Source organism: Dipodomys ordii, unplaced genomic scaffold (assembly GCF_000151885.1).
Source record: "Dipodomys ordii isolate 6190 unplaced genomic scaffold, Dord_2.0 Scaffold152, whole genome shotgun sequence".
NCBI classification, from domain to species: domain Eukaryota; kingdom Metazoa; phylum Chordata; class Mammalia; order Rodentia; family Heteromyidae; genus Dipodomys; species Dipodomys ordii.
The window spans coordinates 1,862,392-1,881,392 of record NW_012267368.1 but is presented as its reverse complement, the minus strand read 5'-3'; the positions used below and the strand labels follow the sequence as shown (position 1 = coordinate 1,881,392).

The 19,001-nt window shown below is 35.9% G+C and overlaps 1 protein-coding gene across 2 annotated transcripts in view; it reads left to right on the top strand.

The window, feature by feature from the left end:
• Ibtk (inhibitor of Bruton agammaglobulinemia tyrosine kinase) overlaps positions 1–19,001 on the top strand; it is a 58,441-nt gene that overhangs the window by 16,445 nt on the left and 22,995 nt on the right. For both annotated transcript variants that reach the window (XM_013032280.1, XM_013032279.1), the window contains exons 9-20: positions 916–1,039; positions 4,616–4,793; positions 7,023–7,197; positions 7,875–8,480; positions 9,173–9,259; positions 10,247–10,329; positions 10,409–10,446; positions 10,871–10,967; positions 11,670–11,771; positions 15,004–15,121; positions 17,901–17,961; positions 18,769–18,890. In XM_013032280.1, coding sequence (XP_012887734.1) covers positions 916–1,039; positions 4,616–4,793; positions 7,023–7,197; positions 7,875–8,480; positions 9,173–9,259; positions 10,247–10,329; positions 10,409–10,446; positions 10,871–10,967; positions 11,670–11,771; positions 15,004–15,121; positions 17,901–17,961; positions 18,769–18,890 — 1,791 coding nt within the window. The remainder of the gene's footprint in view (positions 1–915; positions 1,040–4,615; positions 4,794–7,022; positions 7,198–7,874; positions 8,481–9,172; positions 9,260–10,246; positions 10,330–10,408; positions 10,447–10,870; positions 10,968–11,669; positions 11,772–15,003; positions 15,122–17,900; positions 17,962–18,768; positions 18,891–19,001) is intronic.

The window sequence follows — 19,001 nt, the reverse complement described above, 5'->3', positions numbered from 1 at the left end:
GGGGTAGTAACTTCATAAACAGGTTACTCATGAAGTTAACTTTTAAGCAGAAAGTATCAAACTTCATTTGCTCATAATTATCTTTTGCTTAACAAAGTTACTTGTATTAATTGTAGAACCCATTTTAGTTATAAAAACAACTGAATGTATGGAAATGTGAACATTTCTTAGAATTGACTTTAGAATTGAATTCAATAGATTTTTTTTTCTGGGTCTGAATTGCTTTGTGGGATATTAATTGTATTTTTGTTATTTATAAAACTTTCCCTTCTAGCATTAAATTACATAGATACAAATTATATTCAAGTTTGCTTTAAAAATTCTTTTCTTATGGGTAGATTATGGTATAAGAATTTGAAAGGAATGTTTTTCTTTAATGCAGGTAAACTATCTGAAAGGGAGGACAATCACGGGACTAGCAGCAGGCAGGGCTCACTTTTGTGCACGTCAGATACATAGATATGCTGAAATGTGGCCTAATGGATGAGTTATTAATTAGCAATAGTGATGACTTTCATGGTAGGTGTGGCTACTTGTACTTAGGGTTGGCCATGTTTGAAGATAGCATTTCAGTTTCATTTTGAAGTTTAAATTGTTGTTGTTAAAATAGGCACACTTGGGGTTTATAACCTTACCCACCATCTGGCCTCCAAATGTATGGTAGTAAAGGGATTTAGTTATTGAATGGTCTGTGTATGCAAATAAAAGGCTGAGAGAATAGGACTTGGCCTATGTGGACGAAACAGCTGCTTGAAGAGGAAAGGAGGGGTTGGGGTCCCAGAAACAGTACCACTTTCCTTTAATTGTCCTAATTACCTATTGATGGTTATTTGAATAGCCATTTCTTAAAAATTAAGTGTAGGTGTGTGCATTAGAAAACAGTAATTTAGGGATTTTGTTTCTGTTTTAATCCAGACAGTTGAACTTGAAAAAGATTCTTGTGTCTGGGGGTCGTATGGAGTACAAAGTTGATCCTGAACATTTGAAAGAAAATGGGGGTCAGAAGATCTGCATTCTCGCGATGGATGGAGCTGGAAGGGTGTGTATATTTATGTGCAAGTGTTATGATCCCATCTCAGGTGACAGCTGTAGGAAACCAATCATAGAAAAGAGTATTATCATGTCAGTGATGTTTTCTGTTGACTTTGTTTTGCTGCTTATTTTTGCTATCCAATACTAATTATTATGGAGTTCGTATTTCAGGGAAAATATGACAATGGTTTAATGTTGCATAGGGTTTCTCTATTAAAGTAAAATTTAGAATTATGCAACTACATGAAGAACTTGAATAAATTATTTGGTATGTACATTCAATATTGATAAATGATGTTAAATTATATCGATAAGAGGTTTGTAACTACTTGTAAAGTAAACAGGCGAGCTGGGTATAGTGGCTCACACGTGTGATACTGGCTACTCAGGGTGGCAGAGATCTCATTTGAGGCAGTCCAAGCAAGAGACAAGGTGTCTTCCTACCCAGCTGGGTGTGTGGTTCATTCCCATCAACCCTGATGCACAGTGAGTCAAGAGCTGAAGGACTGATGTTCTGACTGGCTTGGGCAGACAGTGATACCCTGTCTAGAAAGTAACCCTAAGCACAGAAAGGAGCTGAAGGTATTTCTCTAGTAGTGTGAAGGCCCTGAGCTCAACCCCAGGCTGCAATACCCAAACCAAAACAGAACCAAAAAACAAATTAGGAAACATCAATATTACAAATTTGATGCATACTTGGAAAAATTTTCTTTCAGACTTAGGATATATATGTTCAATGTTTATAAATACTGACATTCTATGTATAAATGCTAATCTCTTAGCTCTTTCATTAGAGTTCCAATTTTAGTTCCCTGTGAAAATAACATCATTACATTTCTCTATTAAAGTTGAAAATTAAAAATTTTTATATTTAAATGCATGCTTAAATTGATACGTTGCTAAACTATAAATGTGTTTTTAAACAGTTTAGTAAAGTTTAAATATTTACATTTGAAGTTATATTTTAAAATTGGTTTATATTAATAATTGAACTATTTAGACACAGGCTAAAAAACACCTTTTTTGTCTTTTGCTTATAAACAAAGAACCTTTTATGAGATTCTTAAAAGTACTATGAAATTTGTCATCTTAGAAATTGAAGAATTAGGCTGGGAAGGTTGCTCAGTGGTAGAGTGCTTGCCTTGCATACATGAGGCCTTCAGTTCGATTCCTCAGCACCACATAAGCAGAAAAAGCCAGAAGTGGCACTGTGGCTTAAGTGGTAGAGCAGTAGCCTTGCGCTGAAGAGCAGAGGGACAGCGCCCAGACCCAGAGTTCAGGCCCCATGACTGACCAAAAAAAAAAAAAAAAAAAGAAATTGAAGAATTAAAGCTGGGAACTGGTGGTTCATGCCTATCATTCTAGCTTCTCAGGAGGCTGAGATCTGAGAATTGTGATTTGAAGCCAGCCCAGGCAGGAAAGTCTGTGAGATTCTTATATCCATTTAACTACAGAAAAAGCTGAAAGTGAAGTTGTGGCTCAAGTGGTAGAGTGCTAGTCTTGCACATAAAGAAACTCAGGGACATTGCCCAGACCCTGAGTACAAGCCCCAGGACAAGCAAAAAAAAAAAAAAAAAAGAATAAATCTTAAAGCTCCATAATACTTGTTTATTATAGGCAAATTTTATTACCATTTAAATTTTTTTTTGTGTATGTATGTATGTATGTATAACTTTAGTTTAACCTTGGCAGATACCATTTTGTGCTTTCATTCTTATAGATTGGTTTATGGGGGCATTTTAGTTTTAAAAATCCCTCATTTTTTCTGGTAGCTGTAGACAGGTGGCTTAGCTCTTAGGATACAGAAGGCGGGAGGATTGCTTGTGTGTGGCCAGCCTGGGCTGCCTGGGAAGACCCTATCAAAACAAAGAACAGATAGAGCACTTTCAGTTTGTAAAAAAGTCAGGCATGCAATGCTAATGAATGGGTGATTGCAAGCTTGCTCTGGATGAGGTGCATGAGACTGGATGGGAGGCCTGGCAGCCCTCTCACACCACTCTGCATCTCAGCAGTTGTCTCTGAGTACTAAGGTCTCTGCAACCATGTGCAGCTGTTGAACTCTCAGGACAATTTTTCTACCTGTTAAGATTTTGTTGTACTTATGTGACTGAGTTATGCATATGTTTGTTTCTTTCTTATGATATGAAAGTTTACAGCCGTTGAACTCTCAGGACAATTTTTCTACCTGTTAAGATTTTGTTGTACTTATGTGACTGAGTTATGCATATGTTTGTTTCTTTCTTATGATATGAAAGTTTATTAGGAAAAGTACACACTTTCAGCAGACTGAAAGTGAATAATCTCCAGGGTAAGAATGAATTATTTTACTCCAGTAAGAGGTTTTTTTTTGTTTTTTTTTTGGTTTTGGGGGCTGAACTCTGGGCCTGGGCGCTGTCCCTCAGCTCTTCAGCTCAAGGCTAGCGCCCTACCACTTGAGCCACAGTGCTACTTCTGGGTTTTCCTGCTCATGTGGTGCTGAGGAATGGAACCCAGGGCCTCATGCATGCAAGGCAAGCACTCTACCACTGAGCCAACTTCCCAGCCCCTCCAGTAAGAGTTTTTTTTTTTTGGTCCGGTTGTGGGGCCTGAGCTCTGGGACTGGGCGCTGTCCCTCAGCTCTTAAGCTCAAGGCTAGTGCTCTACCACTTGAGCCACAGCGCCACTTCCAGCTTTTTTTCCTTTTTAATTATGTGGTGCTGAGGAATCGAACCTAGGGCCTCAGCCATGCAAGGCAAATGCTCTACCACTGAGCCACCGTCCCAGCCCCCCAGTAAGAGTTTTATTGTACGTTTTTATTTTATCATTAAGCCCCTCCCCAGAAGCCAGTCCCCAGAACCAGGGACACTGACCCTGTCCCAAGAGTGGGGAGATTTGATGGATTATTACATTGTCTTATCATGGGTTAGTGACCTGGGTGGGTAAGTTAAACTTATCTATTCCTTGACTCACCTAAAGCGGAAATGAAACCTTTGGTTAACACTTAGGTATGGATAGTAGTGTGTAAGTGCATTTTGTGACATTTCATGGCCTTGACGGCCATCTGTTTTAGTTTGAAATTTTGGTTTTCTATAGCATTGTAACAAAATTGTTTGCTCCAAAGAAGTAATTATATATTTCTCTCTCTTTTGCCAGTCCTGGGGCTTGAACTTAGCATCTGGGTGCTGTCCCTGAGCTTCTTTTGCTTACAGCTAGCACTCTACCACTTTGAGCCACAGTGTACTTCTGGCTTTTTCCAAGTAGTTTATTGGAGATAAGAGTCTTATGGCCTTTCCAGCCCAGGCTGGCTTTGAACCGCAATCCTCAGATCAGCCTCTTGAGTAGCTAGGATTATAGGTGTGAGCCATTGGCACTCAGCAGAAAATTTCATCCCTTTAAGAAGAATGTATTGACATACATTTTAATGTTTCATGTTTGCTAAGTGTACTTTCCTGAAAGTACTCTTTAAAAGAATTTTGACCTGTGTATTATCTTTTCTGTGAAAGAATGATCATTGAAATTACACTAATAGAGTTTTTTGACTGTTATTTCTTGGTTTGGAAGCTATATATATATATTTTATTGTGGTATGATTTTTTTTTTTTAGGTGTTCTGCTGGAGATCAGCTACCAGTTCTCTTAAGCAATGTCGATGGGCATATCCGCGCCAAGTCTTAATTTCTGATATTGCCTTAAATAGAAATGAACTTCTGTTTGTCACACAAGATGGGGAAGGATTTAAAGGGAAATGGTTTGAAGAAAAAAGAAAGAATTCTGAAAAGAAAGGTCAGTTTATGTAGATGGACAGTACACAAAAGTACCCTTCAGTTTACCTTTAATTTTACAAGTATTATTAGGTTTACTTTTGTGCATTTATGTACTTTTTTTGATGAGTTTATTTCCTGTCTCCTGTTAGACTGTTTGTACACTGATCAATGGCAAGGACCATGAATATCTTACTGGTCTCTAGCATTTGGTATATTTTCTAGCACATTGTATTTCCTCACTGAATCATCTCTTGAAAGAATAAAATAGTTATATGCTGAAAGTACATATTAAAAACATTTATGAGGGCTGGAAAGGTGGCTCAGTGGTAGAGCGCTTGCCTTGCATGAATGAGGCCCTGGGTTCCATTCCTCAGCACCACATAAGCAAAAAAGAAAAAAGCTGGAAGTGGCACTGTAGCTCAAGTGGTAGAGCACTAGCCTTGAGCTGCTGAGGGACAGTGCCCAGATCTAGAGTTCAGGCCCCACAACCGGACCTAAAAAAAAAACACAAAAAAAACCATTTATGATTAATAAAAAATTATATTTTTAAATCATAAATAAAAAAGAATTAGTTTTGTATAGTTTATTCATTTTTAAAATTCTTTAAATTTCATTTTTATTATTTTCTGAATTTCAAAAGATTGTACAAGGGGATTACAATTTAATGCACCCATCTAAGTGTTCATTGGTTCTTAATCATTTACCCCTTTCATCATTTTCCTCCATTTCTCCAGACTCATTTCACATTTACAACTTCTCTTATCACATATGTACATTGAGTAGTCTTTGCTATATTTGTCCCCCTTCCTTTTTCCATTCATTTACCCTCTCACTATGTCTGTCCGTCCCCCTTCTCCATTACAATTTCATTAAATTTTGAGTGAAGAGTCACTCCTGCATATACATGTGAGAGAAACATGCATCCTTACTGTTTCTGGTCTTGGCTTACTTTGCTTTGTGTGGAATTTTCCAGATCTGTCCATTTCCCTGAAGATGACATGATTTTGTTCTTCCTAGTGGCTGCATAAAATTCCAATTTTTGCATATACCAGTATTTCTTTAAAGATACTCAAGTTTGAAAATATTTAAAGTATATTTGCTATGTTTAGATAAGGACAAAGTTTTAATAATACAGAAATATATGATGAACCCCTTTTCTTACCTACTCCTAAGTTTATAGAGATAATCTATATAGTGATAATCTACATGTATATAAACCTTACAGTTCACTGAGACAAAGACTAATATGCACATAATAAGTTTCTTAGAATCATAGAAACTTGAGTAACTGGGTGCTCTAGCAAGGGTAGTAAAGCCCCGTAATGCTGAAATGATAGTAAATATGAGAGCGTATCAGAATAGTTTTACAGATTTTGGTAGCCCTTAGGATTTTGTTTTAGTCATATTTAAATGCTCTGAAACTGAGGTCATGATGTCATGATCCCACATCTGCTTTTTTAGAGTTTCCTGTCTGTAAAGGGCTGCTGCTGATCATCCCTATTCCTCCTCTGTTGATCTTATCAGTCATCAGGGTTTTTGTTTGTATTGCGAATGTTTAAAATCTTTACATTTTCCTCCAGTTAATGATTGTTGCTACCTCAATAGTATCATAGTTATTCTTTTCTGGACCTAAAATAATGTAGATTCCTTGTGTTCATTACAGCCAGAATCCATTCTTTACAAATTTCATGTCTATGTGGAACCCTGTATGTTCTGCTTTATAGCCTGGGTTTGACTTGTAATGCAATCATTTGTTTAATGCTATTTTCCCTGCTAGGTTGTGGGTTTGATGGAGGTAGGGATGTGTTCTGTCACTGCTATTTCTCTGTAGGTAGATGGACAATCACTGTATCACAGAACTATGGTATGTTTATCAGGTATTTGCTGGATAAATGCAAGAAAGGGAGAGAAGAAAGGAAAAAACAGGCAGATTATAAAGATAGTACATTTATATATTTTTAATGCACATTGCCAAGTTTAAGAGATGTGAATAGATTTACCTTTCAAAAGGCTAACTTTGATTGTAGAATAGAGATGTGTTTGTTCACCGAAATGAAGTCATGGCTTAATATTTGCTCACCACAATCCCCTGTAGGTAGTGCCTAATGCATTGAAGATAGAGGTTCTGCAGACTTAATATATATGAAAGATTATTTCCATATTTTAAAAATTGTTTTTGATTCTACTTTCAGATTATTTTAATACTGTCTGTAAAGCTTAATTAATGATAGTCTATTTCTTTTACCAGACATTTTATCAAATGTACATCATTCCTCATCAGAAGTGTCTTGTGTCTCTGATACAAATAGTATGTATGAAAGGATTCGACTTGAGAAACTTACTTTTGCCCACAGAGCTGTTAGTGTCAGCACAGATCCAAGCGGATGCAACTTTGCAATTCTGCAGTCGGATCCTAAAGCAAGGTATAACTTTCTTTCTTAAATGTTATTGAGTCATGTTAAGTAGAGAGGTAGACTAATGGAAACATCAGGGGTACTGTTGAAGAGGGAAGGTCAGACGGTTTAAGCATCTAATAAAAAAACCCACATTCTGCAGTGAGTCAGGCAGGCTTGTCCCCCTGCTTGTGGGGGACATGTAGGTAGGTGGGCAGTTGTGGTGCTTTCTTACAGTACTGAAAGAATGAGGGCTATAAACTGATTAGTGTGATCCTGTTCTCTGATCTGAGACTTGAAGTATTTGCTTGGTCTTCTTGTGAAATAAAAGATAGGTAAAAGAAGAAAAGTTAGGGAACTGTACTTTTCATTGTCTTCAAATAGTTTTAATTATATGCTTAATGGTTAATTTTTTTTAATGAAAGTCTTCTGAATTTGTTCTAACATTTACTTTTAGAAAAAGAGGACATTGATTTCAAAGGAAAATTTAATTCTTACCATTTTAATATGAGAGAAAATACATGAATATGAAAAGGAATAAGAAAAGTTAGAAGTTGATAAGATATGTAAGACTTGATGTGATATTCTTGTCTTTACGAAATGCCAAATTAAAGTCTCTGTTTAATAAAAAATTAATGTTCAAGAGAATCAGCTAGAGATGCTTCCTCTTCATAGCCTTTAAAGTAACACTGTATTTTTATTTCTAGCCTTTATGAAGTTCCAGTGGTGTCTTCATCATCCTTTTTTGAAGAGTTTGGCAAACTGTTAAGGGAAACAGATGAAATGGACAACATCCATGATGTGACCTTCCAAGTTGGCAATAGAATCTTCCCTGCACATAAATACGTCCTGGCAGTGCGCTCTGACTTTTTTCAGAAATTATTTCTTTCAGATAGCACTACTTCTTCAGAATTGACCGATGTTTACCGGAAAGATGAAGATTCTTCAGGGTGTCATCTCTTTGTGGTAGATAAAGTTCATCCTGATTTGTTTGAATACCTTTTGCAATTTATATATACGGATACTTGTGACTTTTTAACTCATGGCTTCAAACCAAGAATTCTCTTAACCAAAAAGTCAGAAGAGTATCAGGGCTCTCTGAATACTGATGTGAACAAAATAAAGTGCTATGAAGATGATAATCAGAAGTCAGCGTATGCAGTTTACAAAAGTAATCAAGCCCATACAATTAGTGAAAGGCAGAAAAGCAAACTGAAATCTTCTAAAAAAGGAAAAAGCCATGGGGAGGATGATCCTGTAAGATTGTTGCAAAATGTTGCAAAGAAATTTGGCCTCAGTAATTTGAGTAGTAGGTAAGACTTTTCCTTAATATCTATTCTATACTTTCCTCACTAAGTTCTCCTTTTAAATCATTTTTTTTCTTTTTTTTTTAACCCCCATCTTTCTAATTACCTCTTTTTGGGTGAGATACATGGATGTGTATTTGCTTTGTTTGGGGGAGTCATCTCTGGAACTTCTAGATCAAATATTGATGGATAGGAGGTGTGTTACAGTGTACTGGGAGGATCTTTGGTGTTAAACCTGTACAGTATATTCTTTCTGTCACTGCTATTACTGGCTGGGGCAAATCCCTTTGCCTCTTCAGTTTCACAGTATATACAATAATAGATATACAAGTCTCCTTAAATGTGTTAATGTCTTAACAGTATTGTCATAGAAAGCAGAGTTTTTGATTTTTAATTTCCAAGGCACCTGTTGCTTGTGGCAGTATAAACCTGTGTGGTGAGCAGGAAGGATATATATTAGTGCAAACAGTGAAGCACATAGTGTTCTGGCTTTGTGTTTTGTCAGTAATAATTATTTAACATTTTGAATTCTATTCAAAATTGAAGTTTTATTTTATCTGGGAATGAGATTGCATTGAGGAATTTTCAGGAAGCAATATAATTGAGTTTAGATCTAACCTTGTTAGCATGGTTTTTGAGACTTTGTCTTGGTTGGGGAATAAATCCACCCATTGTTAACTTATCCTTTTTCTTGATAGGTTAGATGGTGTCAGATTTGAAAATGAAAAAATTAATGTTATTGCAAAGAAAACTGGTAATAAACTGAAGCTCAATCAGAAAAAGTGGTAAGTTGGGAAGTGAGGATACAGTTTTCATATCTTAATGCATAAGCATGGGAATAGAGCTTTTACCCACAAGCCAAATATGTAGATAGATACCCTCTCTTACCTTTTCTAATATTTATTTATTAAATGTTGAAATAATATTAATGGAAAACATTAATGGATAACATTGACTATTCAATAAGACATGGAAGAAGCTTATTCTTTGTGATTACTTTCTAATGAAGAGAAGAAATTTTAATTTTTGTTTTCTTTGTTTGAATTTTTCTGTTTTAAGTAGGATTTGATATAGACCACTGAATGAAACGATTTATTTTCATTTTGATTATTTCCTTCAGTGCAATTTTTTCCAGGAATAGATAACAGTATTCTAAACATATATTTTTAAAAGTTTTTTGTTAAAGTATTTGTACATTGAGGTGAAAAGCTTAGGAGATGGGGCCTTCTAATCAGTGCCTGGTACAAATAAGAGTTAAGTATGATGTCTCTTAACTGTCACTAATAACCCTGTCTGGAAGAGGAAAGGAAAACCAGCCGAAAGATAATTTTTTTTTTTTTTTGTCAGTTGTGGGGCTTGAACTCTGGGCTTGGGTGCTGTCCCTCAGCTCTTCAGCTCAAGGCGAGCGCTCTACTGCTTGAGCCACAGCACCACTTCCAGTTTTTCTAGTGGTTTATTGGACATAAGGGTTTCACAGAGTTTCCTGCCCGGGCTGGCTTTGAACCATACTCCTCAGATCTCAGCCCCCTGACTAGCTAGGATTACAGGTGTGAGCCCGGCTGAAAGATATTTTTAAGTGTATATCTAACTCTGTCCCCTTTAAACTTACTAACTTACCTGAGGTGTAGGGAGATGAAGTACTGTATTTGTATGTATATCTACAAGGTTTTAATTCTGCCTTCTTTTAGCTAAGTTGAACCAAGTCCTTTAATAAATTTGATGTACATATATAAAGAAATTTCTCTGATTTTAAATTAAACATCTGTTTGCAGTTCATTTCTGTGTGATGTGACCATGAAATCAGTGGATGGGAAGGAGTTTCCCTGTCACAAATGTGTGCTATGCGCTAGACTGGGTAGGTCACTTTGTGTTAGCACCTGATTTACTTGTTAGTATTGCTTCATTCTTATTGTTTTGAACTTTATTCCTTTCAGAGTATTTCCATAGTATGCTGAGTAGCTCATGGATTGAGGTAAGATTTCAATGGAAAGTGTCTAATAACTGTACTTTATACTTTTGGGAAATTATATGACAAAGAAATTCAGAATTAGAAATTAATATTTTAACTTGGTTTTTCATTTGTATTAAACTTGTATTTATGCTAACGCCTTCTAGAAAATAGCAATCTTTGAAAGTTAAAATCATTGCTTAGAAGCTATTTAAATCAGAATTTCCTTTTTATGATTTATACTGGGAATACCAATCTTTTTTCTGAATTGCTCTTTATTTCTATTTTATTTTTTTGGTATATATTTCTATTTTATAAAATACTTTAGAATTATATATGTCTCAGTTTTATAAGGTTTTTGTTTCGAGCTTTTGATTATAGTTTCCTGTCCAAACTTTCCATATTAATTATGAGTTATTTTCTTTTTTTGTAATCTTACTCTGCCTAGGCTTCCAGCTGTGCATCTCTGGAAATGCCAATGCATTCTGAAATACTGAAAGTTATCTTGGACTACCTCTATACTGATGAAGCTGTGGTGATAAAAGGTACTAAAAAGAGCTTAACTAAGGACAAGATTTATGAAGTTTCATATACTTGAGCATTTAGCTAACCAATTTCAAATGTGCAGCCATCACTACTTAGTAATTTCAGAGCATTTTCATTACCTCTCAAAATAATCTTGTCTTCTAACCATCACTAGAAATTCTCTAGCAATCACTGTTCTTTTTTTGTCTTTGGATTTGCCTGTGATGGATATTTTTTCTAAATAGAATCAAACTGCATAGCCTTTTGTGTCTAGCACTTCTTTTATGGAGCATGTTTTCAGGGTTCACCTGTGTGATGCCAGCAATTCCTCTTCCCTTCTCCTTTCCTATCCCCCACATTTATAGTTTCCTTTTTGTTTATAATAGATTTGCAGTGGTTTAAGTCAATTGGTAGTACTTTAAAGATTTCTTAGTGTTGTTTGAAGTGTTAGATGATAAATTATGTTTTAAATAAGAAAGTCTGGAGAACTCCTTTGTATCCATATATACCTATGTATATCTATATATCATATTTATCTGTATATCTATCTGTCATCTATATTATCTAGCCATACTCTATTGGAGTCATTTCAATATATGGAAAGAAGTAATCAGAATTCTTTCTTTACTAATGTCTTAATTTTCTTTTAGTTTATTTTTCTTTACTAAATATAATGTCTAGAAAGTAAAGAGAGTAATACTTGTTTTCTTTTTTTTTGTTAGAATCTCAAAATGTGGATTTTATTTGTAGTGTTCTTGTGGTAGCTGACCAGCTTCTCATAATTCGATTGAAGGAGGTTTGTGAAGTAGCACTAACTGAGAAACGTGAGTAATTTTAAATTAGAATCAGTATATTTTCTGATTGAACCAAGCTTACTTTATTGACTTTAGTTTTTCATTATAGTAAAGCAGCAATAATAATAATAATAGTTGTTATTACTATGTGCCTGTCCCAGGACTTAAACTTGGTCTCATATTCTTGCTCATAGCATTTATTAAGGTGTCATAAAGTCATGACTACAAACGTTACCAAACTGAAGCCGGGCGCCGGTGGCTCATGCCTGTCATCCTAGCTACTCAGGAGGCTGAGATCTGAGGATCACGGTTCAAAGCCAGCCCAGGCAGGAAAAGTCTGTGAGACTCTTATCTCCAATAAACAACTAGAAAACAGGAAGTGGCACTGTGGCTCAAGTGGTAGAGCCAGGAACTGAAGAGCCTGAGGGATAACGCCCAGGTCCAGAGTTCAAGCCCCCCTACCAACAAAAAAAAAAACAAAAACAACCCCTCCCCCCAAATACCCATGTGTTACCAAACTGAGAATTTCAAATGTTAGAAAGCAAGATTATTTTTATCTTTATTTTTATCTTGGTTGTTACCTCTGCATTTAGCTGCTTAGTTTTTATTATTTGCTGTAATCCTTTCTTTCTCTTTTTCCCTTCCTTCCTTCCTTCCTTCCTTCCTTCCTTTCCTTTCCTTTTTCCTTTTTTCTTCCTTTTCTTTCTCTCCCTTTCTCTTTCTTGCAGTGTCTCCTCCCCCCCCCACTCTTTCCCCTCTCTCCCTTCCTTACTCCCTCCCTCTTGTGCCCCCTCCCCCACTTCTCTCTGTCTCTCCTCCCCCAATTCCATTCCTTTCCTCTCCCTCCCTCCTTCCCCCTTTTTCTTTTTTGGTAGTCAGGCTTACCATCAGGACGCGGCATTCCTGCTTTCATGGACTTTTCCACTCACAGCTGGTACTACACCAGCAGAGCTGCGCCTTCACTTCTAAGGCTCTTTTCTGGTTAAGGGTTAATTGGAGATAAAGTCTCTCAGATTTCTCTACTAGGGCTGGCTTCAAATCTCAATTCTCAGATTTCAGTTACAGAGCAGCTAGGATGACAGGTGTGAGCCACAGCTTTGTTCCATTCATATGTATTTCTCTTTTTTTCCTGTTATTTTGCTTAATTTTGTGGCTATTCTCCTGAACACTCAACTTAGAAATCCACAATTATTTTGTGTTTTTGTTATTTTTCTTTTGTGCCAAGATTCTTTAACTGTCAAAATTGTCTCAACTGTGTTGTTCACATTTTCCCACCTTCTGGTTCCCACTGTCTCTCTGTGGAAGGCAGGGTTTGCTATTTTCTCTCTTTCGCTTTCTCTTTCTCTTTCTGTCTCTCTCTTTCTCTGTCTCTCTCTTTCTCTGTCTCTCTCTTTCTTTGTCTCTCTCTGTCTCTCTCTCTTTCTCTCTCTCTTTCTTTCTGTCTTTTTTTGTGTGGTCCTGGGGCTTGAACTCTGGGCCTGGGCATTATCCCTCAGTTCTTCACCTCAAGGCGAGCACTCTACTACTTGAGCCACAGCACCACTTCTGGCTTTCTGAGTAGTTAATTGGAGATAGGAGTCTCACGGACTTTCCTGCCTGGGTTGGCTTTGAACTTTGAGCCTCAGATCTCAGTTTCCTGAATTACCTGTATTACAGGCATGAGCCACTGGTGCCTGGATGACGCTGTTCTTTTATGTAGTGTCAAAGTAGTGTTTAAATACTTTTCATCCTTCTACTTTCTTTAATATTTCTACAGGGAGTAATTATATCTTCTCTGTGTTTAGATACTTAAAATTTATATTTGTTTTGCTTTTTGTTACTTTAGGATGCATGAAGAAGTTATTACTACGTTTTTATAATGTGCTCTTGCTAAGAGTTGCATAGCTCTGTTGTCTTCCTTATTTTTCTGTGAGCACTGATAGAAATTGATGAAATAATTCTATAAACTGGACTAATTTCCTAGTTACCAGAAAGACAATACTCTTGATCTTTTATGACCAAGAAAAGAAATATTAAAATATAAGCATATAATAGATTTAAGATAAGCATACAGGTGATGTTTTTCACCCATTTGACTTTCCAGACCTCTGTGGATATTTTTTCTTTACACCTTCTGCACAGTTGTCTCTATGAATGAATTCCATGGTCTTCCTAAAAACTAGAAAAAAATAGTTTGATGGACTGTTGGGCAAGTTCAGGTCTTAGGTCTACTCAATAACTTTCTATGATACACTTTTATTACCCTGTGGGATGTAAGATATTTTCATCATCATTTGAAACGAGGTTAGTTATGATTGAAACCGAGACCCATTATTGTCTGTAATTTCAACTTTGGACAACATTCAGAGGAAAAAGAAGCAGCTATATATAGAAAGTAGTTGTGTTCCTCTGTGGATGAGGACTCAGTGAGAAAAAGAATAGTTTCAGGAAGCTGTAGTTAGTGGCGTATAGATAGAATGTAATTGGAGGGTTTTTAGCAAAATACACACTTCATATATAAGTTAATAAGATTGTTGCTAAATTCAGATTCTTTCAGTGTGTATTAGTTGCTGTACTAGCACAGATCATGTTAAGACTAAGATGTGTTTTTCAAATATATACATATATATTCTGATAGATTAGTAGACAATACTTTATACAATTATTTGATCAGTTTCTCATAGTTTTAATCTGTTAGTTTCATACAAGAGAGAATAACTACTTGGTGCTGCATAAATGAAAAGTTGACAATAAAAAAAGTATTCAAAAGGAATACTTTCGTTAGGAAGAATATTTTTCTTATAGTGTTTGCTTTTAGATGATACTTAATACTCCTTTTACAGTTTGTTTTTCTCAAGATTTTTATGTGTGTCTCTTGGGGTTTTTTTGGTTAGTTGTGGGGCTTGAACTGAGGGCCTGCTCAAGGCTAGTACTCTACCACGTGGGGCTACAGCTCCACTTCCTGTTTTCTGGTGGTTATTTGGAGATGTCTCGGATTTTCCTGCCTGGGCTGGCTTTGAAATACAATCCTCAGATCTCAGCCTCCTGAGTATCTAGGATTACAGGTGTGAGACACCAGTACTGAGCATGTCTTTTTAAACTACTGCAGCTATTGTGATAGGACATGAGTTCTATATTTGTTCCAGTATAAGTTGGTTTTGATAAGAAAATGCTTTTAAGTATTCCTTGTTTTAAGTTTTCTAGTCTTATGAGTTTCAAAATAACTGTCTTATTTGTTGTAGTAACTTGCCTTTCTTCAAGTTTTGCAACTCTTTCTTTTTAGTTACCCTTAAGAATGCTGCTATGCTGCTGGAATTTGCAGCAATGTATAATGCTGAACAGCTGAAACTGTCTTGTTTACAGTTTATTGGACTGAATATGGCAGCTGTACTTGAAGCAAGGTTGGTTGAGTATATACATTATATGTTTTAGAAGAGCAGATGCATAAATATTTCTAATAGAAAATATGCTAACTGTTTGAAAGTGAATAATAGGGGATTTGTAAAATCTTTTTTTAATCAGTTATTTTATTTTATGTTTTTGAGACAAGGTGAGTTTTATAGACTTGCTAGCTTAAAACTGATGATCCTGCCTCAGCTTCCTGAGGACTGGCATTACAGAGGTATATGTCACTACACTTGGTTAATAAGGATTTTGTTGTTGTTGTTGTTAGTCGTGGGGCTTGAACTCTGGGCCTGGGCACTGTCCCTCAGCTCTTCAGCTCAAGGCTAGTGCTCTTCCACTTGAGCCACAGTGCCACTTCTGATTTTCTAGTGGTTAATTGGAGATAAGAGTCTCACGGACTTTCCTGCCCAAGCTGGCTTTGAACTGTGAACCTCAGATCTCAGTCTCCTGAGTAGCTAGATTACAGGCATGAGCCACGGGTAAGAATTTTTTAAAAATTATGTTTTTTGGTCAGTCATGGGGCTTGAACTCAGGGCCTGGGTGCTGTCTCTGCGTTCTTTTGTTCAAGGCTAGTGTTTTACCACTTTAAGCCACAGCTCTGTTTCTGTTGTGTGTGTGTGTGTGTGTGATTAATTGGTGATAAAGTCTCAAGGATTTTCCTGCCCAGGCTGGCTTCAAACCAGGATCTTTAGATCTCACCCGCCTGAGGAGCTAGGATTACAGGTGTAAGCCACCAGTGCCTGGTTTAAGACATTTTAAAATGTTGATCAGAGTGTTGCTTTTACTCACTATAACATCAGTGGGAAGAAAAATGAGTCAATATTAGTGAACATGGATGATTGAGATCAGAATCTTTAGTCGCAGTTTATATATGAAAGCTTTATTGTGTAGTTTATTTCTGTATTTTGTTGCAATAATAATAATGGCAACAACTAAAACAGTGCTACTATGTAGTTATTTTTGTATTTGGTTTCAGTGGTTATGATAATTAGAATATAATGATTACTGGGCATTTTTCTAAAAGCCAAATGTAAATTAATTCCCATAATTTTCATGGAAACTTTGCAAAAGAGAGTCTGTTAACATTTATCATGCAGATAAGGAAAAAAAACCCAGAAACTCCTTTCTTTTGGGCAAAAATTGGAAAAATCTTCATCTGTCTTATTGTTATAAAGTGAACAGCTTTTTAATAATTCACTCTTTAATTTTTTATTTTTGGCAGGTCCTGGGGCTTGAACTCAGGGCCTGGGTGCTGTTTCTGAGCCTCTTTGTGTCACAGCACCACTTCTGGTTTTCTGGTGGTTAATTGTAGATAAGTCTCAGGGATTTTCAAAGCCCGCTGGCTTTGAAATATCCTCAGCTCTCAGCCTCCTGAGTAGTGAGGATTATAGGTGTGAGCCAGTAGTATTCAGATAAGTCATTTTTTTTTCTTGCCAGTCCTGGGGCCTGAACTCAGGGCCTACGCACTGTCCCTGAGCTGCTTTTACTCAAGGCTAGCACTCTACCACTTGAGCAACAGTGCCGCTTCTGGCTTTTTCCTGTATGTGCTGCTGGAGAATTGAACCTAGAGCTTCATGAATGGTAGCCAACCACTCTACCATTAAGCCACATTCCCAGGCCAGTAAGTCACATTTTAAAGTCAAAATCATCTTGAATTAAATTAATTTGAAGACATGATTGAAATAAGGTATTTTACTATTTCTTGGAGCTGAATGACAATTCCGAAATTGTCAGGTAGAGCTCAATTTAGAGAAAATTCTTTTGCTTTTTAGTTTTTATTAGTAATTTTGCAAATGCTTTTAAGTACAAACTAATGTTATGAAATGGGTGAGACAATGTTATTTTAGTTAGGTTTTTAAACTAATTTAATTTCATGATGATACTGTTTTACCAATACTACTGGTAACAGTTTCATTACTCTGTATTGCCACATTAATATCATTGTCCTTGTCAGATGAAATATGCAATCAAAAAATAAAACACTGAGTCTATTTAAAATGTTGCACTTGAGTATGATGATGTGTCTCAAGTATTATGTTGAGACAGCTATGTCAGCCTAGCCACTTACGGGCATCACCTTCAGCAATGTCAAATACAGTTTCCATGAGTAGACATGCACAAGTTAAAGCAAAGGTTTATATAAGACTTAATTGTTCCTAATCAAGTATCAGTACAGAGCACCAAATTTGACTCAGCCTCATAAGTGAATGTATCAGTTATCCTCCTATTGAAGATTGATGAGACACAGATGCAATGTGCAAGTTGTTTTGGACTAGTGCTAGAAACAATTTAAAAAAGCATACATTAATGTATTCATGTATATGAATTGTACTTCTTTGGAACCTGAGAGAAATACAGTTGTAGTTCAAACCTCATTTTCTACGTGAGGGCCCAGAAAAACAAAGGTCATAGGGTTGTTGGTAGCAGTGATGGTTCTTGATAGAATCTGGGTTCTTTCAGTATTGTACTGAGTTTCAGTATTGTACTCCTTCTGTGGTTGTTAACAATGAAGATTAGAAAATGCAAACTTGCTACTTAACTGTGAAAAAAGGGATTCTATTATAAGAGTTGGGTTTTATTTAAAGTATTCCTGTAATGCTTGCTATTTACTTGAAATCTTCCTGTTTCCAAAAGTACATTGTAACAGTTAGTAAACTTAATCTTGAAAAGTAACTGTGTTTCTTATTAGGCTGCTTCTATTATCTTTACCTGTTTTAAAAATCTTAACAGCAGTTAAGTCATTTGAAATAGAATTTTGTTTCTTATCCTATTTAGATCTCTTGATGTTTTAAGTGAAGATGTTTTGAAGGATCTTTCTGTATTTTACTGGAAAATGGTAAGATTTTTGTGTTTCCAGTGAAGAATTCAGTGACCATAATAGTGCTATGTAAAATACCATATTAGATTCAGTTTCATAATGAAAAGAATTTCCTGTGGCTTTTAAATACATGGAGTCTTTTAGAAATGAGAATTCTTTAGTAAAAATTTATGAAATGTAAGTCCATGTGCAGTGTGAGTATTAGGACATGTTTTTTCTGCCCACTCTACTCTGTTATAATCCTTGCTAAAACTTAAAAAAAAAGAAACAAGAATATAGAATTATGTTAAATTTGTACATAACTACCATGATAATTGAAATTGAAGTTACTTAATGATACAGTTAGTATCAATCTTTTTAAACAATTTTTCTATTTTTTTTTTTTTCTGGTTGGGCTTGAATTCACAGCCTGGATGATGTCCCTGAGCTGATTTTGCTCAAAGCTAATGTTCTACCACTTTGAGCCATACCTTCACTTCTCTTTTTTTGGTGGTTAATTGGAGATAAGAGTCTCACAAACTTTCTTATCTTGAGTGGGTTGGCTTTGAACCCTCAGCTCTTGATCCTCAGATCTCAGCCTCCTAAGTAGCTAGGATTTCAGGTTTGAGCCACCAGTGCCTAGTGGGTGTTTTGTTTTTGACAATATTAATGGAATGAACTTTTTAGTGAATATAGAAAATGTTTTCCCTGTGTGAATTTAGGAAGTCATGCATTCTAGAGGCTTTCTAGTTAATGTCACTATTTTGAAATGAACGACCACATTCTGTTAACTTTGTGAAGTCTGTAAAAATTATGATTTGAAATGTGACCCTTTTAATTACGCAGATTCCAGCCATGGATAGGAGAGTCATTACACCATATCAAGAAGGACCAGATATTAGTTATTTGGAAGTAGAAGATGGAGATGTCTTCTTGAAAGAAGAAATAAATATGGAACAAAATTATTCGTAAGTGCTTTCCTTCCTTATTCTCCTCCTTTTATTGCTGTTTGGGACACATGAAACTTATATTTGCATTTAAATAATAGACTGAAGAATTCTAATGCCATTAATATTTAT